Source organism: Aulonocara stuartgranti (genome assembly GCF_965226115.1).
Source record: "Aulonocara stuartgranti genome assembly, chromosome: 6".
Taxonomy (NCBI): Eukaryota; Metazoa; Chordata; class Actinopteri; order Cichliformes; family Cichlidae; genus Aulonocara; species Aulonocara stuartgranti.
In genome coordinates, this window is record NC_138944.1 from 21,726,103 (window position 1) to 21,751,128 (window position 25,026).

The 25,026-nt window shown below is 37.8% G+C and overlaps 2 protein-coding genes across 2 annotated transcripts in view; one reads left to right on the forward strand and one right to left on the reverse strand.

Annotated features, from left to right (window-relative positions):
* ctnna2 (catenin (cadherin-associated protein), alpha 2) overlaps positions 1–25,026 on the forward strand; it is a 337,829-nt gene that overhangs the window by 23,715 nt on the left and 289,088 nt on the right. Inside the window, exon 2 of the mRNA XM_082535406.1 lies at positions 10,910–11,016. Coding sequence (XP_082391532.1) covers positions 10,915–11,016 — 102 coding nt within the window. The 5' untranslated portion in view covers positions 10,910–10,914. The remainder of the gene's footprint in view (positions 1–10,909; positions 11,017–25,026) is intronic.
* LOC309707853 (uncharacterized protein) overlaps positions 1–25,026 on the reverse strand; it is a 39,183-nt gene that overhangs the window by 9,265 nt on the left and 4,892 nt on the right. The window lies entirely within an intron of this gene.

The following is a 25,026-nucleotide window of genomic DNA, read 5'->3' on the forward strand; positions in this document are numbered from 1 at the left end:
CCTAATAAACATCTTGATTAAAGTTATGTATATATTTTAGTTGCTCCGGCCTACTGAAGGTTTTCTAATGAGTGCAATTATTGTATAGTACTTAACACTACGAAAATAAATATCTTATTTAATCCATTTTTTTATGTTTTTCAGGGCGAATCCATAATGCTGAAAAAACTGTGGTTCCACAGTAGTTTCTTCAACCGGTAAACAGAAACCTATATTAACGATCGGGCATTGAGTGGGCAGACATAATTAACGTACTAAGACAACTGAAGTATTATAAACACCAACACACAAAACAAGAAACCTAATTAACAACAAAGCTGCAATTTGGTGTGCACTCTTTGCCAAACTCGGAAGGCACAGTATCTGCAAGCTTGTGATTAATTGAGCAGTGAGGATGCTGCTTTCTGGCACTGAAATGAATTGCTGAACAGCAGCGCTTGATAAAACTAGCAGGAACTCCACTTGTGAAGTACTGAGTTAAGTTGGAGTTTGCAGTATATTATATTGGCTGTTTAACCTCTGGGTGGCTTTTTCTAAATTTAATTCAGAGGGGCTTCTTTTTACATACATAAGTTATTATGTACTGAATTACTTTGTGAACGTGTGTAACGTGTCAACTCACAATTTAAGCAGGGAAGCCTTCACCATAAAACTAACACATAAACATTTAACACATTACTTGATAAAAACTGCCCAGTAATTGAAATCAATAGGAAACACAATTATGCAGGAAGACCATGGATGACAAAAGGACTACAAAATGCCAGCAAAAAAAAGAATACCCTATATCGAGAATTCATAAAACAGAGAACAATAGAAACTGAAATGAAGTATAAAACTTACAAAAATAAATTAACTAATATAATGAGATCCTGTAAAAGAGAGTATTACATTAAAAGGTTAGAACACAATAAAGATAACACAAGAGATATATGGAATGTATTAAACAGAATAATCAAAAATGAATCAAGGAATAATGATTACCCTGGGTACTTTATAGAAGGGACAAGAAGTATTAATAACATGGAAGAGATAGTAAATGGCTTTAATGAATTCTTCGTAAACATAGGGCCAAAACTGGCAGAAGAAATAAAGGTTGATGGAATAGAAAGGGACACTGGTGAAAATATTGAAAGGAATAGTAGCTCAATGTTTTTAAGAGCAGTGGAAGAGAAAGAGATTTATGACATAGTTAGAGGACTTAAGAACAAAACCAGTACAGACTGGAATAATATTGATATGGTAACGGTAAAGACAGTTATTGATGGTATCGTAAAACCATTAAAATATATATTCAACTTGTCGTTTCAAAAAGGAGTTTTTCCACAAAAAATGAAAGTTGCTAAAGTTATTCCCATTTACAAAACCGGTGAAAGACATCATTTTACAAACTATAGACCAGTGTCAATACTCTCCCAGTTCTCTAAGATACTGGAAAAACTCTTCATAAAAAGATTTGACAGTTTTGTGGAAAAATATGAATTAATGACAGATAGTCAGTATGGGTTCAGAAACAACAGATCAACAGCTTTGGCACTGATAGATTTAATGGAAAAGATAACGGAATGTATGGATAATAAGAGGTATGCGCTCGGAGTTTTCTTAGATCTAAAGAAGGCGTTTGATACTGTTAATCATGAAATTCTATTAAAAAAAACTGGAAAAGTACGGGTTTAGGGGAGTGGTTTTGGAATGGTTAAAAAGCTATGTAGGGAATAGGCAACAATATGTACAAATAAATGAATATAAATCTAATTTGATGGATATAGCTTGTGGAGTACCTCAAGGTTCAGTACTGGGTCCAAAAATGTTTATTATGTACTTAAATGATATCTGCAGAGTATCGGAGATTTTAAAGTTTGTAATATTTGCAGATGACACAAATATACTGTGTTCAGGTGTGGAGTTGCCACAGGTTTTGGAAATGATCACACAGGAATTAACGATATTAAAGAAGTGGTTTGATATAAATAAATTATCATTGAATCTAGATAAAACCAAATTTATGTTGTTTGGAAACCAAAAGAAAAACATCGAAGTAGAAATATGTGTTGACAATGTATATTTAGAAAGAGTAAATGAAATAAAATTTCTTGGGGTGATCATTGACCACAAGCTCTGTTGGAAGCCACACATTACTTATGTTCGGGGGAAATTGGCACGGGGCATTGCCGTCCTGGGGAAAGCAAAGCATATGTTGGATCAGAAAGCACTGCACATTTTATACTGTGCTTTACTACTGCCATATACAGTGGGGCAAAAAAGTATTTAGTCAGCCACCGATTGTGCAAGTTCCCCCACTTAAAATGATGACAGAGGTCAGTAATTTGCACCAGAGGTACACTTCAACTGTGAGAGACAGAATGTGAAAAAAAAATCCATGAATTCACATGGTAGGATTTGTAAAGAATTTATTCGTAAATCAGGGTGGAAAATAAGTATTTGGTCACCTCAAACATGGAAAATCTCTGGCTCTCACAGACCTGTAACGTCTTCTGTAAGAAGCTTTTCTGTCCCCCACTCGTTACCTGTATGAATGGCACCTGTTTGAACTCATCATCTGTATAAAAGACACCTGTCCACAGCCTCAAACAGTCAGACTCCAAACTCCGCCATGGCCAAGACCAAAGAGCTTTCGAAGGACACCAGGAAAAGTATTGTAGACCTGCACCAGACTGGGAAGAGTGAATCTACAATAGGCAAGCAGCTTGGTGTGAAAAAATCAACTGTGGGAGCAATCATCAGAAAATGGAAGACATACAAGACCACTGATAATCTCCCTCGATCTGGGGCTCCACGCAAGATCTCATCCCGTGGGGTCAAAATGATCATGAGAACGGTGAGCAAAGATCCCAGAACCACATGGGGGGACCTGGTGAATGACCTGCAGAGAGCTGGGACCAAAGTAACAAAGGTCACCATCAGTAACACACTTCAGCGGCAGGGAATCAAATCCCGCAGTGCCAGACGTGTTCCGTTGCTGAAGCCAGTGCATGTCCAGGCCCGTCTGAAGTTTGCCAGAGAGCACATGGATGATACAGCAGAGGATTGGGAGAATGTCATGTGGTCAGATGAAACCAAAGTAGAACTTTTTGGTATAAACTCAACTCGTCGTGTTTGGAGGAAGAAGAATACTGAGTTGCATCCCAAGAACACCATACCTACTGTGAAGCATGGGGGTGGAAACATCATGCTATGGGGCTGTTTTTCTGCCAAGGGGACAGGACGACTGATCCGTGTTAAGGACAGAATGAATGGGGCCATGTATCGTGAGATTTTGAGCCAAAACCTCCTTCCATCAGTGAGAACTTTGAAGATGAAACGAGGCTGGGTCTTCCAACATGACAATGATCCAAAACACACCGCCCAGGCAACAAAGGCGTGGCTCCGTAAGAAGCATTTGAAAGTCCTGGAGTGGCCTAGCCAGTCTCCAGACCTCAACCCCATAGAAAATCTGTGGCGGGAGTTGAAAGTCTGTGTTGCTCGGCGACAGCCCCAAAACAGCACTGCTCTCGAGAAGATCTGCATGGAGGAATGGGCCAAAATACCAGCTACTGTGTGTGCAAACCTGGTAAAGACCTATAGTAAACGTTTGACCTCTGTTATTGGCAACAAAGGTTATGTTACAAAGTATTGAGTTGTATTTTTGTTATTGACCAAATACTTATTTTCCACCCTGATTTACGAATAAATTCTTTACAAATCCTACCATGTGGATTCATGGATTTTTTTTTCACATTCTGTCTCTCACAGTTGAAGTGTACCTCTGGTGCAAATTACTGACCTCTGTCATCATTTTAGGTGGGGGAACTTGCACAATCAGTGGCTGACTAAATACTTTTTTGCCCCACTGTATGAGCTACTGTGTAGAGGTCTGGGGAAACACATACAAAAGTAACACACAAACAATAACTATAATACAGAAAAGGGCCATTAGATTAATAAATAATGTAGGGTACAGGGACCATACAAATGCACTCTTTGTCAAAATGCAAGCTATCAAATTCCAAGACTTGGTGAAGCTTAAAACAGCGCAGATAATGTATAAAGTAAGAAATAAACTGCTTCCCAAAGAAATCTGTAAATTGTTCATAGAAAGAGAAGGTGGGTATAACTTAAGAGGGAGATGGAATTTAAAAATACAAAGTGCTAGAACAACTTTAAGAACTATGTCTATCTCAATTGCAGGAGTTAAATTATGGAACAGTCTAACAGAAGAAATAAAAGACAGTCAAAACATAAAACAGTTTAAAGTAAAATATAAAAACCTAATTTTAAATAAGTATAAGAATGAAGAAAACGGGGTTAACCCAGGACGGTAATGTTGCTGGAAATGGTGTTGCGGTTCTTTTTTGTTTTTTTTGTTTTGTTTTGGTTTGTTGTTTTTCCATAACTTGTGTATCTGCAAATATACACATTCTGTATTTTTCATATGAAAGAAACTATACTGTGGTGGGGCTTGCTAATTTCTTGTTTTGATTTATGTATGTTATGTTTTGTTTTACTTCATATGTTTCATATGTTTCATATGTTGTTTGTTTAATTTAAGACAAAAAAAAATTTAATGAATGAGAGGTAAAACTTGAGGGGGTAGGGACAAATAAGTAAATACTTCAGCCTACTCCTTTTCAAACAAATAATGGAATGATATTTTGTAATGATTGTGAAGGCACATGTTTGAAATGTTTGAAATAAAAATGAACTGAACTGAACTGAACTGAACATGACATGGCATTATTTTATCATTTGGTAGAGAGCATTTCAAAACTGGAATTGATCAAGCACGTGCTTTGTTGATTATAATAATTTTTGTTTTGTAATTTTAATAACGTGGCTAATTAAGACCATAGAAACAAGTTTATAACGAGCCATGGTGCTGCTCATAAAACTTTTCTGTCCCTGATTCTAAAACTTTTTAAATTTCCATTGATAGCTGTTACTGTTCAGCCTAGAGGGTAGATTATTTATGCAAGTGTTGGTGCATCACAGATTTTTTTTTTTTTTTGAATAAATCTAAAAATTCTAGCACATGGCCCATTTTCCTTCTTTGAATTGTGCTACTCTAAACCTTCTGAAACCTAATTACTCTTCCCCAAAAGCCTGTCCTGAGGCAGGAGAAAACCGTTGTGTAATGGGAACGTGATGGTAAACAATTCTGCAAAAACTGGTACATCCCTAGATTGTGTCTGCACATGTGTCTGTGAAAAGACAAAAACACACAAATTTATAGCATGCTGAAAACAGTGTGTGACAAAACTGTAGATTTCTTGTGCGCTTTAAAAAACCTGAATGTGCTTTTTCTGTATTTGCTTTTTTTTTCTTACTCATGTGTTAAAGGCAGTCCCCAGAGCTTTAGAAACTTTTGTGACATCCTCCGTTCTGACTGTATCCCGCTCATCTCAGTGCAACAAATGACCCATTCTGGGTTACGCCCTGTGCTTTTCTTTTTCTTTTTCCTTTTCTTTCTTTTTCTTTTTTTTTTTGAATAGATGTTGCTGTATATTTTGCATACCATTATGCATCTTAGTGATTCTCAGTGTCCAAACAGTTAAAGATAACACAAATCTTCTACATGTTACAAACTTTTTAAAGGTCACTGTGGACTTTCTATTTCTATTTATCAAATAACCTTAATTAAATGATTAACTCCACAGACAAAAAAATGTTAGATGGCTAACTCAAAGGACAATCAGTGTGGACTGAATTTATTTTTATTGCAGATTAACGTGCAGATTATTTTCATGATCAGAATGTTTGCTGTTTGCTCTATAAACTATCAGAATATGGTTAAAAAAACTGACTACCAGAAAATATTCAAAATCAAGAAATTGGAGTTAAGAGATTATCACAGTAGCTTCTGATTGATTCAGCAACCAATTCATCATTGTAGCTTTGGATCAAAACCCTTCATCATGTTTATAGGCAGGTAATTTCTTGCTTTTAATGTGGTTTTTCCAGTCAGTCGAAGACACTTGAGATGCTTTTGAGTAAAACATACTAATTAGACAAAATAGATCCACAAGAAAGAAAATCTGTGCCTTCACAGAGGACACTCTCCCTGGGGTGTTGTGGTACCCTGGAGTTTATTTAAAGTACAAAGCTATAATTGTAGCAAATGTAGTGCCACAATGACAAGTAGATAAACTATTGTCCCACTTCTGTAGCTATCTCTGGTAAATCTAGAAGCTGTTTGTGATGATACTCTTTTTGTGTCATGTTATCTCTTCTATTTTGAATGTGTGCACCTTTTCACAGTGTTGTTAGTTGAGAGCATGATGCCAAATCATGAAAACTGTGAAACAGAATGCAAGTCACTTAACAAACTAACACTTTATACTTGTTTCTTTAATCTCGGGACAGCACTGTTGAGATAAAAATGTGCAGTGAAATGAGAGTGGCTGCATAATATGCACTTGTGGTTCATTTTTATCAATATTTTTCAATGACCTCACATAATAGGCCCCAATCTGGGGCATGGCAATTTATTCCATTGTCCATTACGTATTGTTTTTGCCTGTTTGGTTTGCCAAAGCAGTGGGTAGTTATAAATAAGGCTATATCCAAATATTCCTCTGTTCAGCTATTTGTTAGTTAAGCGGGTATTCTTTTTTGGGACTGGGATCACCAGTCCCAAAAGAGTTGATCTCATTGTTTTTTAAACAACACCTTTTCATACACTTTTAGTGGGCTAACTAAACACATTTCAAAAGTATGTGGGGACATTATCATGGTGCTGTCCAATAGTGTCGCACTCTCAAGCCTAGAAATACTACTCTCTCGTTCTCTCTGCTGTATACATTGTGAAAGGAAGCAGCTAGGCTTCAGAGTGACAGCAGACATGCATGGTGAGAGGAAAAATTAAGGAAAGCTAAGAGCTCCAGGGTTCTTTCTAACTTTATCCCTAATTGACCATTTTATGTATAAATATATCTGAAATCACAGCAAATTAGAGCTAACCTCATCTCACTCACCTGGTGAAACGTATATTATTTGCTGTTGATTACTACTGATGCTTTAAACCCGCCCAAAATTGTATTTGAAATGGCCCTAATGAGATGCACCAATTGCCAGCTATTCAGTTTGTTAACTCATGCTGGTGACGTGTGTGTTATAACATTGCATGCAAATTGCACACTTCTCCTGACACCTGCTGTACATGCATAGTGGTTAAATGACCAAATCTTATCAGTAACCCAGGTTGTCAATTAAGGTTCTTTTGGATTAATGTCATATAACCTTTAAAATACATTACTGTGTCACTACTCCTCCAGAACTCTGACCACATTGACCCTGAAACTAATGACCAATTGATTAACATTAGCTACCTCTGTTTGCTAATTAGCACTCACCCTTGCTGTGACAGTGACGAATTTTGTGCCCTTCACCTGCTTAAAGGGAGCGTTATTGACCTATCCAGATTGAAAATCCTTACAACTGCCTGTACCTTTGTACGTTTTCACTGTGGAAGGATCCTCCGTAAGATATATGTAAACACAGACAAAGTCAAGCTCTGGCAGGGACTTCACTGTTTTCAGTGATTGAAATAATGGAGTTGGTAATTTGTTTTCTTCATTTGTGGTTTAAATGGTAGAAAATTAATGAGCTGGTGCTGCGGTACTATGAAGTGTCCAATGTTGACCAGTTCGTTCCGTCGTGTGGCTCTCAATACCAGCCACCTCATTGAAAACTATGAATATGTGACTCCATTCAGTCAGATGGCAGTACTGTATTACTGATAAACATGAGAGTCTGATTTTTTTCTTCAGAAATGCGTCCCCACATATCATTCTGTTTCATCATATTTGTTGTTACACTGTGCAGCTGAATGTGGTGAATAATGATGTTATAGATGACATCTCTTTGACAGATGGCAGTCGCTCAGCTGTTTATATTCTGGCTCTGTGAAAGATGTAATCTTGTCGAAACATCCTGACTGAATTTCTACTTTCTTTCCTGCTTCTGCTTTGCATCATCGGAAACCCTGCTTTGGACTATTTTTGAAACATTTTGATTTATTATTAACATAGGTGCATTACAGATACGTGGTAGATGACAGTGAACTTAATATTAATAAAAAACAACCCATAAACCATCTGAACATTCACCTTCACTGGCTATATTATAGTAATGTTATTCACTTGCACACGTTGATTGTGATTTATTGTTCATTTGTGGTGTTGCAGTGATGAGTAGTGTGTAGTCATTACTGTGGAAAGCATGCTTTCTTTACTTTTCTCCATAGCTTATACTAATTCAGTGTAAAAACAGGAAGGGCTATCATTATCGGCATGACTTAATTATTGCACTGCAATTTATTATGGTTCTGACTAACCAATTAATTTTCTTTCAAATGCTGCTTGCTGTTCAGACTCTGTTTTCATGGGGTTACCCTAGTAACCAAATGTTTGGTGTTTAAAATGTCATTAAAATGTCAGAGGAAGATGAAAAATGTTCATAACCAACATTAAACGAATCCTAGGCGACATATGAAATGTCATGTTTGGTATGAAGAGCAGTCCACAACTAAAAGATGTTTAGTTTATGATTACAAGGCTTGGTAGTATTTCTATAAATACAAATAACCTAGACAATATGTTGAATATCAAAGTAGCTGGCAGATCGACTACTCGGCCGATTCAGTCAAAATAGTTATTATAAACTTTATAAAGGCTATTTATTTTCAGCACTTTTACTTTAATGCAGTCACCACTGATTTTGACATTTTCCCTTCAGTTGTAACTACCATCTGTGACTTAAAACCAATAGCTCAATAGACACAGTCCCCTTCTTTTATGGCTTGGTTAGATAAGGTATCACAAATAATTTGCATCTTGGTGTTTGAGAAGTTACACTGACATACACCAGTGAACTGTTTATTACATTACAATAGGGCACTGGTATTTTTCACAGTGCTGCTGTTTTCCCGTCTATGGCGTGTTCTTCTGCCTCAAGCATTCACATCACTTCTGCTTATTCTTATTGTACATACAAAGCTCTGCCAGGAACATTTTAATATCATAAAAACTGTCTAACTAGTTTTGACAAGAACAGCTGTCATTTGCATTATCTTGACTCTAAGTAGCAATCCATTACTATTATTAAGTGTTTTAAAATACTGTAGAAATGATGATGTTGTTCTAAATAGCAGACCGTATAGTTTCTTCCTTTACAAAGTCAACATAATGATGTAAAGAGTGAATTTACCAGAAAATGGCAAAAAACCCTTACTCATATTTCAACTAAGTACAGCGGATTAAACCTACTAGTAACACATGTTACGTCATCTAGTAAAATCAGCTATTACAATGAAAGCAAGCTTGCACTCATTTAAATACTGGATTATGGATCTTAAAAATATCTGCCTCATGTTCACTGCAGCAGTAGTTGCACAAATGTCTGTCTTTCAAGGAAGTAAGTGAGAATTCTGCCATATTACAGCCAGCCCCCTACTCTTACCTGCTAATACAAGTTTGTTACATTTTGAAAATGTCAGAGCAGAGAAAGTACATTCATCATTCCCTTAGGTTTTGTCAAAGTGCTGTGCATGATAGATTGATGAGCTGACGCACAAGGTCTGATTCATTGTCCCTCACATTTCCTTGCAGGCGACAAAAATGTAATGACATGAGCATAAGTACAGGCCTGCAAACTTTTTAAAAATAAAGGTCCACCATTATCAGTAGTGCCAGGTTGCTACATTTCCTTCTGTCCATCTATCTTAACCTGCTGTGTGTAGTGTTGGGAGCCTGTGGCCCAGATCTGTCATTCCTATTCACATTATTTATTCCCCTCTGCCTCATTGACATTGGCAGTAGACTTGGCCAGTCCCAGTTGGCCCATTCTGAAATTGCTTACCGTAGAAACATCCCCACAGTACCAACAGACTGCTACCCCCCATACCAGCTGTTCAGTAGTCACATTCACCTAATGTAACCTACTGAGTCCCCCCCAAAAGAACCCTCCAAAAAACAAAAACCAACCTACCCTCAAAAAAATAGTTCTAGTTTAGTACAGATTGTCTGAAGAACTGCCCAGTTGAGACTCATATTGCAGAGCTTAATGTGACTTCTGGTTTTGCCCTTTTCTGCAGAGGAAGCTCTTGAGGAGGTGGTCGGATTAACTGAAGGAGCTGAACTTGGGGCTTAGTTTGTTTCCAAGTTTTAACAAGCTTTCATCCCATTTCCCACTCCTTCTTCACTGTTTCTCTTCATTTGCATTCTCTCATTGTACAGTTGCACAATAATGCAGTGTTTGTACCTGAATACTTTGACGTAATCAAAATGCTGCTCAGATTCTTCTAAAGGAGTGTGGACAAATGTAGGCCAGAACTCTACAGAATGACAAATACCTTTAAAGTGATACACAATAGAGTTCTCTCTGAATTTATTACAGCTATACTCAGTAGATTACAGATTAGCAGACATATATTGTACTGGTGGTGTTAATTATTAAAGTTAATTACACTGTCTTAAGGTTAGAGAAGTGACCACTCTTTCATTGATGGTTTGATGGGATTGTTGACTGAGCTTTTTTTATGTGCAGAGCCAGCATTTGCTGTTTTCAGACTCCACTGAAACTTTGCCTTCCATTGAAACGATCCACAACACAATGCTGCTGTAGAAAGGCTACCCCCCCATCAAAAGCCTGACCCACTCTGAAACCTATTGTGTTTGTGCACTTATCATCTGGCTGGCTTTACATACATACATACCTGCACGTTTTTAATTCTGCCCCCCTGTACCATTATCAGCAAAACATTGCTTTTTGAACACATTATATATGTAAATACCCCAGAATACCTTCAATAGCACATGGGGAAATTTACTTTGTGCAAATTGTAAGATTTTTTTTTCATGTCCAATACATTTTATGTTATGTTTCTAACTTTTAATTATTTTGTTTTTAACAGAGACCATGACGACCGCCACCTCCCCTATCCTATTGAAATGGGACCCAAAGAGTCTTGAAATTCGCACCTTGACTGTGGAGCGGCTTCTGGAGCCCCTGGTGACACAGGTAGATAAATCTATGACATAAACATAACAAACGGTTTTAAGTTACCAGCCATAGCCAGAGCAAAGTCATAACTTTTGGTAATCCACTCATTTGTTTGCAGTAAATAATGTTTGGAGAATTTCTGAAGTCTAATGGTGTCAATATTAATGAACAAGTAAACAAGCTATAATTGTTACAGTTCAGTATCAGAGCAGCAATTACTTTCTGGTTGCACCTTGGCTGGATCACTTGTTACAAGGTTGTTAAACTGTATTGGTTTACAGCCAGGGACTTTGGCTCATCGCAAATGACTTTGCCTTTTAAGCTGAACAGATGGCTGAAGCAGACTTTGATCACGTTGGCTTATTGTGACAGAGTTTCTGACTAGAATTGAATATTGTTTCTATTTAGTAGATTCACTTTCAGGTTCTTGTTTTGTCTATTATAGTATTATATTATATTATATACAGAGATCCCTCGCTATAACGCGGTTCACCTTTCGCGGCCTCGCTGTTTCACTGATATTTTTTTATTGTATTTTATTTTTTTAACAGCGCATTGTGTTCTGCGTCTTGACTGGCTGTAGACCATTGTCAGTCAATCTCGTGCTGTGTCTCCTTTACAGTAAAGAATGCGTTCAGCTTGTCAAATTTACATAAATCTTCGATTGCTAGCAGTGTGACTCTGAAGTGCTGTACTGTATGTTTGTAAGTTTTCTTCTCAACAAACACAACAGTGTCGATAAAATGCGGTAGCACCCAAAGGCAGAGGAATATGCTAACCATCGCACAAAAAGTTGAACTTCTAGACATGCTAAAGGAAGGTAGAAATTACCGTATTTTTCAGAGCATATGGCACAACTGATTATAAGGCGCATTAAGCAAAACAAAACAGTCAGATAAGTCAAACTTTACTCAACTCATTCTTCTTGCTTGCTACTACCATTGATTCATTAATGTTGAATTCTCTCGCAGCTGCTCTATTCCCATGTTCTGGGCCCTGAATATGAACCCCTCAAAACAGGGTTTGATCTTTGGTTTCATTCTATAATACTGGACTTATTTTTCTACGAAGGTTTGAACTTTGAGAGTGTTTAAACAAGAGAGAAAAGTGTGAAAATGTTCCCCAAAAACTTCCACAATAAACGAGGGACCACTGTATAGTAATGAGTTCATCACTGTCGAGTCTGTTAAAGGTAAAATGATTCAAAAGTGTGTCACCTTTCAATAACTGTAGTATTTCCAACAGTTTTCTCTGTTGAAGAAGCAAAAGAAAGACTTTGTAGAAACTATACTGAAATGATAAAAAAACAAAATATACAGTGGGGCAAAAAAGTATTTAGTCAGCCACCGATTGTGCAAGTTCCCCCACCTAAAATGATGACAGAGGTCAGTAATTTGCACCAGAGGTACACTTCAACTGTGAGAGACAGAATGTGAAAAAAAAATCCATGAATCCACATGGTAGGATTTGTAAAGAATTTATTCGTAAATCAGGGTGGAAAATAAGTATTTGGTCAATAACAAAAATACAACTCAATACTTTGTAACATAACCTTTGTTGGCAATAACAGAGGTCAAACGTTTACTATAGGTCTTTACCAGGTTTGCACACACAGTAGCTGGTATTTTGGCCCATTCCTCCATGCAGATCTTCTCGAGAGCAGTGATGTTTTGGGGCTGTCGCCGAGCAACACGGACTTTCAACTCCCGCCACAGATTTTCTATGGGGTTGAGGTCTGGAGACTGGCTAGGCCACTCCAGGACTTTCAAATGCTTCTTACGGAGCCACTCCTTTGTTGCCCGGGCGGTGTGTTTTGGATCATTGTCATGTTGGAAGACCCAGCCTCGTTTCATCTTCAAAGTTCTCACTGATGGAAGGAGGTTTTGGCTCAAAATCTCACGATACATGGCCCCATTCATTCTGTCCTTAACACGGATCAGTCGTCCTGTCCCCTTGGCAGAAAAACAGCCCCATAGCATGATGTTTCCACCCCCATGCTTCACAGTAGGTATGGTGTTCTTGGGATGCAACTCAGTATTCTTCTTCCTCCAAACACGACGAGTTGAGTTTATACCAAAAAGTTCTACTTTGGTTTCATCTGACCACATGACATTCTCCCAATCCTCTGCTGTATCATCCATGTGCTCTCTGGCAAACTTCAGACGGGCCTGGACATGCACTGGCTTCAGCAGCGGAACACGTCTGGCACTGCGGGATTTGATTCCCTGCCGTTGTAGTGTGTTACTGATGGTGACCTTTGTTACTTTGGTCCCAGCTCTCTGCAGGTCATTCACCAGGTCCCGCCGTGTGGTTCTGGGATCTTTGCTCACCGTTCTCATGATCATTTTGATCCCACAGGATGAGATCTTGCGTGGAGCACCAGATCGAGGGAGATTATCAGTGGTCTTGTATGGCCTGGCCTGTATTTATATAGCGCTTTACTAGTCCCTAAGGACCCCAAAGCGCTTTACATATCCAGTCATCCACCCATTCACGCACACATTCACACACTGGTGATGGCAAGCTACATTGTAGCCACAGCCACCCTGGGGCGCACTGACAGAGGCGAGGCTGCTGGACACTGGCGCCACCGGGCCCTCTGACCACCACCAGTAGGCAACGGGTGAAGTGTCTTGCCCAAGGACACAACGACCGAGACTGTCCAAGCCGGGGCTCGAACCGGCAACCTTCCGATTGCAAGGCGAACTCCCAACTCTTGAGCCACGATCGCCCAATTGTATGTCTTCCATTTTCTGATGATTGCTCCCACAGTTGATTTTTTCACACCAAGCTGCTTGCCTATTGTAGATTCACTCTTCCCAGTCTGGTGCAGGTCTACAATACTTTTCCTGGTGTCCTTCGAAAGCTCTTTGGTCTTGGCCATGGCGGAGTTTGGAGTCTGACTGTTTGAGGCTGTGGACAGGTGTCTTTTATACAGATGATGAGTTCAAACAGGTGCCATTCATACAGGTAACGAGTGGGGGATAGAAAAGCTTCTTACAGAAGACGTTACAGGTCTGTGAGAGCCAGAGATTTTCCTTGTTTGAGGTGACCAAATACTTATTTTCCACCCCAATTTACGAATAAATTCTTTACAAATCCTACCATGTGAATTCATGGATTTTTTTTTTTCACATTCTGTCTCTCACAGTTGAAGTGTACCTCTGGTGCAAATTACTGACGTCTGTCATCATTTTAAGTGGGGGAACTTGCACAATCGGTGGCTGACTAAATACTTTTTTGCCCCACTGTAAACCATGTGCAACCACTGATACATAAGCAATAAATAATTATGAAAGCAATGAATATGAGAAACTCCACATGGAAAATATTTACCTGTACGAAATTGGAAAGGTTAGTGACCAGGGGAACATTAGTCAAAACATAGTTGTAGCTATGTTTAGCAGGTAAACAACAAGTCACAGTGCCACTAATTCTAACGTTCAGTTTAAGGAAGAGGAGCCAAATGTAAACCAAAGAGCAGACAAGTTGGTTTAAAGAAAGAAAAGGAAAAAAAAAAAGATAGTATTTAAGTATTTGCCATAACTTGTTGAGCTAGTGTTCTGGCTGAAGAAAAGGGACTGTAACCATAGATCAGAAAGTTAAATCAGAAAATGAATACCACACACAATAGTGTGGAACAGGAACATGTACACAGACAGGTAACAAAAGAAAAGGAAAGAAAACAGTGGAATAGTGAGAAAAGATAAACAAGGTAATGATGCAAGGGGAACACATTTTGCACCAGAAAAAACAAACCAAAGTAAACAAACAAAAAGCCAAACTAAAGAAAAACTTTTTATGGTCTTTGGTACCCCCCCCCACACACACACACACATACACCCAAACAAACAAACAAACAAACAAACAAACAAACAAACAAACAAACAAACAGACAGACAGACAGACAGACAGACAGACAAACAAAAAAACCTTAGTTTCCTCTGCTAAAGAACAAGAAAATGAGTTGTATATTGGAATTATTTTCTATGGTCAGGTGACATGAAGATAAATCTCTCTGTATAAGATTTGATCCAGCACACTTACTGTGAACCTGGCCAGAACTGCCACATTGTTGCATAGTTCTGACAGTGAAGCATTGAGGTGAGAATGCAGCAGTACAAGGCTGCGTGAATGCCAAAAGCTTTTGTGGAGATAGCACTTTGAATTCCTATGGCTATACCGAAAATATGGGTAACAATGTCAGAAGCTCAACAGAACAGGAATATTTCAGCATAACAATCCCAAAACACTGTCAAAAGACTCACTACAGAAGAGGAAAAAAAACAAGTAAAAACCATGACCTCGCTATGTGTGTTGCCTGGAATAGAAGAACTTTTGGGTGTTTTAAAGAGGTAGAGCATCATAACCCCTCCAGCTACAAGCTGCTGAAGAAATCACATCTTTTTTTCCAGAAAATGTATGAAACACTACAATCCTTCATGCTGAGGAGGATTCACTCCTCCTTAGTACAGAGGGTTTTATCAGAGACGTTTTGTCTGACTTCTAGCATGTGTTAAATATGGTTTAAAGGCTCAAACCTTGAACAATAAGCAAAACAAAATGTGTATGTGTTACAGTGATTAATGCTTTTTAAAGAATTGGTTCAAGCACATGAATATGGCATGAACTGCTGTTTCATCCTTGGTGATTGTACTTGTGTGATCACCAATTGTAAAATACAAAATAGTAACACGTTCAACTCCAAATTTTAATCACTTGAACATTTCAAATAGATTACTGACTAATAAGAGTTTGTTAGAGACACACCAATTGCAATTTACTTGTCCAATTCCAATTTAAATTTAAGAACTATACCTGGAAGTATAAACAGAAACACTTTTCTTGAAGACAAATTATTATTTTCATAATAAAAGTAATTCATTATAGTCATTATAGCAATAAAGTGCTTTATAGCTTAAAGTGAAAATAAAGTGGTCTATTATTATTGGTACAAATATTTAACTGTAAATGAGTACAAATGTTGTACTTATTTAAATCTTTTTAAACAAAAGCGAATTTATATAACAATGCAAATGTGAGGTTTCTGCATCATTATTCAGTATGTTTATAAATTTACCAAATAAGATGACATCAATCCTTTTCACTTTTTCACTTATCTCCATAATTTTCCTCACAACTGCTTTTATCTTTTGCTCATACCGAGGCTGCTGGCTTGCAACTGGCTCTGATGAGCTTTAGCTTTAGCCACTTTGCCTTTGTTAGCTTTATTAAAATATCCATGTTTAAGTCATTGAAGGTTATTTAAGTTTCTCATTAGGTTCCTTTGCACACATTGAAAAGTTCCATGCTAACAACATGTTAGCATATGGCTGTGAGTGTGCACAGATCTATTTGCATTGCTGTTTTGCTCATGCATGAAGCAGACTGGCTCATCATCAGACATGTTGGAGGCTGACCATCCGGTCACAGGTCCAGGCCTTATCATCTGATTTTGGTTCCTGGCCATTTAGTGCATCTCTAGAATTTGTATTATTTATTTCCACTCTGAGTGGTTATCAGTGCAATCAGCCCACTTGTGATTTAGGGAAGGTAATGGCTCATAGCCAAAACACATTTGTCTTGCCCAACAATAAATATTATAATTACAAATTCATTATCATCAAATGTTCCAGCAGCCTTGACCAAAGATCCAAGCTTCTTTGCTTGGCTGCACTGTAGGGCTGCACGATTTTGCATAAAATGAGAATCACAATTTTTTTTGCTTAGAATTGAGATCACGATTCTCTCACGATTTTCTTTTCCAATATAAATATTTATTGCACTTATTAACTGCACATCAACTTCGTAACAGTTGAGACTGAACACAAAAACAATAAATGTCTCACATTTTGTCGTTGCCGCAAAATGTTGTACTGTTTGTAATTCCGTCTCCACGGTTGCTCGACACTGCGTGTATAGAGCAGATAGTGCAACATTTTTAAAATAGTTGCGGGACAACACTGTGTAGCGTTTGTCTAGGGTGTTGATCATTTTCCAAAATCCCTCGTTTTCAACAGTGTTGATGGGAGCCATATCTTTGGTCATGTGATAAGTGATAGCCTCTGTAATTTCTTTGTGCCTGCGGGAGTTCGATGGGTATGGGGAAGCGCTGTATAAGGTTCCCGTTAATGATGTTTGGGTGGTTGACCGGGATGGATTTTCTCCTGTCACTCTTGGCCTTTATCATCTCTCACGTGCTTTTTTCCCTGCCAGCTGACTTCTGTATCACGTGGTATAAAGCTCCGCCCTTGTCATTTATTGAGCAGGAAGAGTGAGCGCTTGTTTTCATGCAGCTTATGTCCCGGATCAAAATGTGGTACAATCGTCATCTTTTTTTTGTTTTGTTTTTTTTTGTTGGTTTTTTTTAGTTGTTGTCATTTCGAAATGAGATCGCACATAAGTATGAATTGAGATCGCGATTTTCTGATGATTAATTGTCCAGCCCTACTGCACTGTGCTTTGTACTTTTAACCAAGCCCCTTTCCTCTAATGAATGGTCTCTGCAATGTTATGATAGCTTAGATCTTTTCTTTGAATCTCATTCCTTTCGTCAGCTTTTGCTGGGGCTGTATTTCATTTGCTCCTCCTGCGAACCACTATGTTGTTGTTTTTTTTGTGTGTTTCGTGTCAACATTTGTTAAGACTACTACTTTCTCTTTCTCAAATTCTATTTGGTTGTTGTGTAAGATTTCTTTGTTTGTTGGTGAAGGATATTATATTTTGCAGGCAGAACTATACAATGCATTTTCACATGTTTCAGTGAGTTTTTTCAGAAATCAACAATGAATTTTCAAGAGGCTTATTCACAGAAATCCTAAAATTACAAATCCTAAAAATACAGAATCCCACTGAGTCTGTTCCAGCAGGCATACTTTCTTTCCCCCAAGATGGCCTAATAAAGTTGCCTTATTGCAGGGCCGACCCACTGGCAGTTGTGGATATTGGATCTGTGAAGGTTAAAATTTCCTCACAGGCTGGGGCTCAGTTTGTTTACTGTTTGGTTCTCCAGAGAATGTTTCAAGTATTGATTTTATACTTTTGCCAGCTTTATCTGTTACAACCGCACTACATAGCCCTTTCTTCTCCTATGTCCAACCTTTACTGTTTGCTATTGTAAGCAAAAGATTACTATATTGTCTAGGTTTATCTGAACTTTGAGCTTTTCTGTCAAACCATTTTAAAATCCTTCTGTCTGACTTAAAAGTGGGACCAGGTCTCGAAGGATGCCTTCCTCTTCCTCTTATGAGGCTTTACACTAAAGTCACATAACGTTTTATTTACTGTTTTCCAACTATTTGTTCCCTCTTTTAGTGGCCAGGGGAAAAACAGAAATCTTCATAAAAATAAGTGAACAGTTGAAAGTTTTCATTACATCAGCTTTGAAAATCTCTGCATGATACATATGAAAAGTGATGAAAGAAAGAGTCTATTTGAAATAAGACAGATCATTGGTATTAAAGTACAGACGGTGTTTCAACAATGTTCTGCTGAAATCAAACAAACATAGGATTTTTTTTTAATTTGGTCCGATGACTCGAGGTGAAGCTTGTTGTCTTGTTTGCTGTTAGGGCCTGACCAGTATAGGATTTTTAAGACTGTTACGGATATTTGGTGATTTAGATATGTGTCATCTGTTTGCACATATGAAACATAAACATAACAGTTGTTATACGTAGTTATTTATGATTCCTTATTAAGATAATATGACAGTGTAATTTGTTACACCCCGGCCTAGGCAACCGGCGTGCAACGCAGGAAAATAAAAATAAGGAAAAAACACACGACAAAAAACCCCACTAAAGCTCTCCACCAAATTCCCAAAACGGAAGTGTCTCAAAACGAAAGTATTGACAAAACCCATTTACAGCTATTTGCAACAAACTATTTATTTACAACACGGGGGGAGATCGCGACCATGACATACTGAAACACAAGGCTTAAATACATAGAAGGAGCAATCAGGGAATGGACCACAGGAGGGAAACACAGCTGGGGCAAATTAGACCTGACGAGACAAGGAAACGTAAACTGAACACACTAAGATAACACAGACTTTCAAAGTAAAGCAGGAAATACATGACAGTCACGCAAAAAACCAAAAAACTGACAACACCGAAACGTAACAAATTTGAATATTGTTTTATTATTGCAAGAACTTGGATGGATTACTCACTTCGACTCTGTCCAAGTCTGCTGGAATCAGCGGGTTGTTGTGCATGTGCCATTCCAAACACATGTTGCCAAAAGGGAAGATGTAGACTATGCAACATCATCAGTTAAAACGTAATGAAAGTGTGCTGTGTCTGTGGGCTTTTGTTTGTTTGTTTGTTTTTTCATTTTGTAAATTATTATTTATCAGATGTTATAAATACAGATACTGATACATTGGCAAATAACTAATATTGGCAGATATGATGCTTGGTAACATCTTAGTTTAATGACCAAAGTGTATATATGTCTGTTACCTAACTCCTCCAAGAAGCCTTTTTCAGTATGGAAGGGACTTACTATATAAACTACTTAGTGTGCTAAGATTATCATGGGTCATGGAAATTTTCTTGCATATTTGTAAATAAATGTTCACCTAAAAGTGATGCCAATTGTGCTTTTAATTGATTACTTTGTTCTAAATAATAATATTTAGCTTGTAAAGGAGATGAGTATGTATATATTTTTATTACTCATTTGTTTTGCCATCTTATGATATAAAGTGATATAATGAACATAAAAGGAGTACTATAATGAATTAACATACATGTCTGTTTTTTCATGCATGAGTGAAGTGAACAAAGTCCTGTAGCCCTTGAAAGCAAAATCACCTATAGGGTGTTTTTTTGCTACTTAAAAAAATGCAGAGAACTACTCTGCAGTAAAATGAGTTTCTTCAGGGCTCTGATGTTCACATCAATGTCAAACCAAAAAAAGCCTTTGACAGGGTAGTAAAAGTATTGAATAGGATCAGTGCAACCATGCCTCCATTTTCTAATCCACTAAAATAACCTTGAAGATGACATGAAGTGCCACGTATTGAGTAAAAATTAATCTGTAGCCTATTCATCTGCAAATCCTGAACATCCTGCAGTCACATTGGTGCTGGGCATCATTGTTTTCTTTTTCCTGACACGGCTGACTTTGTGCCTTTCCTGCACCAAAAACTCCAAACTAAAAACAGAAGAAAAGGTAAATTCCAAATAGAATAATATGATTAGCATTAATAATGTTTTTGTATTGTTTCTTATGTTTCATGCAATGAAAGGGAGACGATAACTGTATATGCAGCATGAGTTCAGTCTTTTTAAGCCTGAGTTATTGCTGACCATCAAACTTTACCATCCTTCTGCTTTTCTCTGCCTATAAACTTTATGGGTTTTGGCTTTATTTGTTTTAAAAGGATTACATTAAAATTAATAATGTACCACCATCGCTGTTTACCTGGAAGAAAACCCAGACGTGCATTTTGAACTGGCAGAGTCTCTCTAGTTTTCTGGCATCAAATATCTGAACTTTCCAAATGACTGTGTAATTTCAAGTCAGCCTGAGGTTACAGTAAGTTGTCTGCAGGTAGGAAGTATTGAAAATTTGAATTGCTGGTTTCAATTTAGTGTTGCGTTTTGTGTATTATTATTTTTCCAACATCTGTCAGTCACATCCTATGCTTCTCTTATGCATGGTCATCTAAATGACAGCTAGGTAATTGCTTACTGTTACTAGGACAGAAAGCTGATGAGCTTAGAGTTTTAACATGAAGTGATCATTATTAAATCTTAAATGATGTGTCTTCTGACATAGTCATTTGTTTTTGCTGATTTATATTTAGCTGTTTTTGCTTCAGTGACAACCTAGGTTAATCTAAAAAGCTTCATTCTGATTGTGTGAATTTAGTAAGATGATAGTTATTAATTTAGCCAACATATGAAGTCAGTTGATGACTGTTTTCAGGTTTTCTGACATTTTCCTTTGACTTACTTAGAAAAATCATAGAAAAAAGAGCTTGTATCAGTGGGTGTGAATAGGTGAATGAGGCAAGATTTATAAAGTGCTTTGAGTGCTCAGGTAGAGTAGAAAAGCGCTATATATATAAAAACAAGTCCATTTACCTTTTTGAAATGATCGATATTACAGTTCACATTATTCATCATTTATTCATCTTGTGTGCAGCAACAGTAAAAAGATCATACTCTGGCAAAATCCATTCTCCACACAACCAGGGGAATAAGCACAATAGCTAACTATGGTAGTTCATCTTTTCTGCAATTGCACTGGAAGTGTGAAACATTTTGGGATACAAACCAGACACTGTGATTGTTTTTCTTGTCAATTTGGATGATTCAGTGTGTGATGGAATAAAAGGTTGCCTCAGGAGGATAGACAAACAGGCTCACACTGGCATTGCTGGAGATAGCAGCCTCATTTATCAAGACCAAGCCTCTCCCACCTCAGCAACAGTACTGGGCAAGTCCTAACTAATAAAACAGAAAGGCTTACTTTATCACTGTGTATGAAAGCAGCATGCCTCTGATATAGTAAACATTTTTTATGCTGCAAGCGATGGCATTGTTTTTTTTTTTCTTTAAAAAAAAAAGAAATATGCAAAATTGGCCTTGAGAAGCAGGTACAAGAAGTTAGGGTATTTTCATCTACTGCAATGCAAACTTTAAGCATCCTGGAAGGGGAATATGGGAGTCAAGAAGAGAAACCAGCCAGAATAGTAAATAGGCTGTGTAAAGTGGAAAGGCTTTAATATACCCAGAGAAAATGATAGAAACTGTGAATTTTTAAACTGTAACTTTACTTTGCTTTATTCACAGCCGGACTGTGAATATTTTCCTGAAGTGCTGTTAGCCCTCTTCCTCTGTACATATCAATGAGAACCCCAGATGTAGTAATGTCTTCAGTCAAGACATAGTTGTTGATTCTTGAGGAACGAAGGACTAATAGCCATTGATTATGCAGATACATTTACAATCAACAATATTCTACATTTGGACACCATGGCGCCAGCTGCTCAGGCCCAAGGCTGGTGCCTACCAAAACAACTCCCTGATAACGACTGTGTGATGACTATTCTTCCCATCCCATGAAGGACACCTGGATCGGCTGGAGGACTGTTTACTTAGCCTGATAGGCCGAAGGACACTGTCTCAGCTGAACTCTGGACACGCACACACATACACTTACACTAATAAGCACGCACTCATCCCCCTCCCTTCCAAACGCCTTCGATGCTTGTTCCTGCGGGGGAGGACAGCAGGTCTGTGTGCCGCGCTGAAATGATAGCATGGTGCAGGACGACTGCTGTGTTCCTTCGGATTGCCCCCCCACCACCCTATCCATCCCCTGTGGCTTGTCATGTGCTCTGATGTTGTGATGTGGACATTAATGTGCTCTCTGTGCAGAGGAGTTTTTTTGTTTCCTGTTCTCATGCTGTCCTCCCATAGGTTGCCCAGCGTGTGAAGAGGTCTCTTTTTTTCCTCTTGTACTTTTCCCATTGTTGTGTAATTTTTTCAGTGTTATTCTCCCAACGCTGCCGATCTCCGACTGTATTCCCATGTGATGTCTTTGTTGTTGTGTGTGTAAGTCGGGGGGGGTCCTATTCCTGCATATGGCAACCTGCATATGGCCAATAAAGCATTCATTCGTTCGTTGGTCATAAAAAGATTAGAAATTATTTGTGTGTCTCTGCTTGCTTTTAACTGTAAGGGAGCCCATGTTCATGAAAGGAAAGTACATTTCCTGTTCTTCGTCTTCATTATGAAGTCACTCATACTGATCAGAACTGAATGGAGCATAAGACGTCTGGAATGACGTTAGTTGGTGCATTAAAAAAGTGTATTTAAAATGGCTGATACTATTCATAACTGCTCTTGCATAATAATGTTTTTCTCATTTGATGAGGTGAATAAGTAAAAAATAAATTCAGCGGTTTGTAGGAGATCTTCTGTGCTAGGCAGTAAATTTTGGGGGCTATAAAGAGTAGTATTGACTCCCTGTCAGTGAGAGTGTCCTTGCTGTGCAGTATATCTTGCTTCTTGTATTGCAGAGAAAGTAGACTTATACTTTAATATATGTTTGCTGAGTCCAGGGTTGTAATTGTTTTGCAGCAGGAACCACTAATGAGATTAAAACTCTCCAACTCAAATACTGAGGTTACAAGTTGTTGTCTGTCAAATAATATATCATCAGAGAAAATACTGTTCTTCTCTTTGTCACAAACACACAACACATTGTACTCAATTTTTACTCACTTACATAAGTAAGTAATGCTTTTTTTGTTTGTTATGAGTTCATAAACCACTGACAGGACATCAAGGTATCTAATTTTTGAACAAAAAAGAGATGGACATATTTGGACTGTATTTTTTAAGTTTGTATTGCTTTCAGTCATCTACAGTAGTATATTCATGGAGATGTTTGGCTTGCTTTGGTAATGATCAAAATGTAACATTATATGTAACGTTTTGTTATTACTCTTTAGGTGGCCAGCTGAAAACTGCATTCAGCTAATTTTGCCTTTTTGTTCTAATATAGATTTTTTATTTCTGTCCTCAGCTGGATGTAAAACCACAAGAACACTTTTACCTCTTTAGAAGTGTAGTTTTCCTTCCTTCAGATTGTTTTTTTTCCTCATTCAAGATGAAACTGTCGTCTAAAGGGGTTTTGTACTTCGTTTTATGTTTAATTATAATTCAGTTAGATGCATTAGCTTTGAAGGTCTTTTGCACAGTTCAGTGCGTTCAGCCCGATTCTTGTTATTGTGATGTACATGCCAAATTTAATAAAAAATATTCAGCTGATCTAAACTCAGACAAAGCAGTTTAAACTTTGGGTGTAGATTTTGTGCGTTCCTCTGTTGTTAAGCTTAACATAATAATGACGTGAGTACCATTTGTACATGACAAAAGTGGATTTACTACCTGGTGTCGCCTCCCTAATTCCATCTTTTAGATGGATTTTCCATTATTGGGATATATGATCACTGATGTGACATTCTGCCTTAATGTGGTGTATTGGAGAGCCTCTCTGCTGTGCGGTCTGTCCAGTTTGCCAGATCACAGAGAGCTACTTAGCCAGCTCCTGGTTATGGTTTCTTCCTTTAGTGGTCTCTGACTCCCTAGTTTATTTTTGTTACTCTAATATGGATCAAATCATGGTGAGTAATCATGCTTGGGTTACACAGGAAAAAAATGCAAATAAGTGTTGATTGCTTTTGGTGTTCTTATGGTGTTATTAAGTTGAAAGATCCTTTTCCTTGGCATATTAACTCCACAGCCTGGTAATAGGCTAAGGAAGAGCCTTAATGGCTGTCAGCAGTTGATGCTTTAATCACCTTTGTTTTTGTATGTCATCCAAGCTAACATTTGGCTGCAAGTTACGGTTGGCACCTGACACACATAGACACACTCTCTAGTCAAGGGGCTTAACATAAAGGGAGGGGAGACGACGACGGCGAAGGGATTAAGGCTTCATGCTGCATCACTGTCATAATCCATTAAGCTAGCGGAAAAGGAGGAAGCCTGGACCTCAAACAGACAATATTCAGAGGCAAGAAGGGATGCTTTGCTTCTCCTCAGAGTTTTAGAGTGAAAACACAGAACAGTCACTCTCAAAGTTGGGTAATTTGATCTAAGTTTGGAGAGTAGTCCTAACAGCAGTGTGGTAGGAAGTTGTAACACCTTACTTTTTCTGGCGGTAGAAACTTATTTATTTATTTTGTTTAGGAAAAAAAGAAAATCACTTTAAGAGGTGACTTTTTTGTATTATCCTAGAAACAAGTTTGATGTAGTCTTCTAAGTATTTGCTATTGGAAGACATCCACTTTAATTACCTGAGAAATACACATCTGTCAGATTACACACAAGCCATAGTCATGTGATATTACTCGTCTGAGTATTGCTGCTAAAATAGCTCTAGCGCAACACTTTTGCATCATTTGTGAAAGCTTGGACTTAAGAAAGGAAGAAAAAGTTCTCCTCATTTGAGGCTGAGAAGTCATCCATTCTCTGTACTCTTTTTTTAGATTTTTAT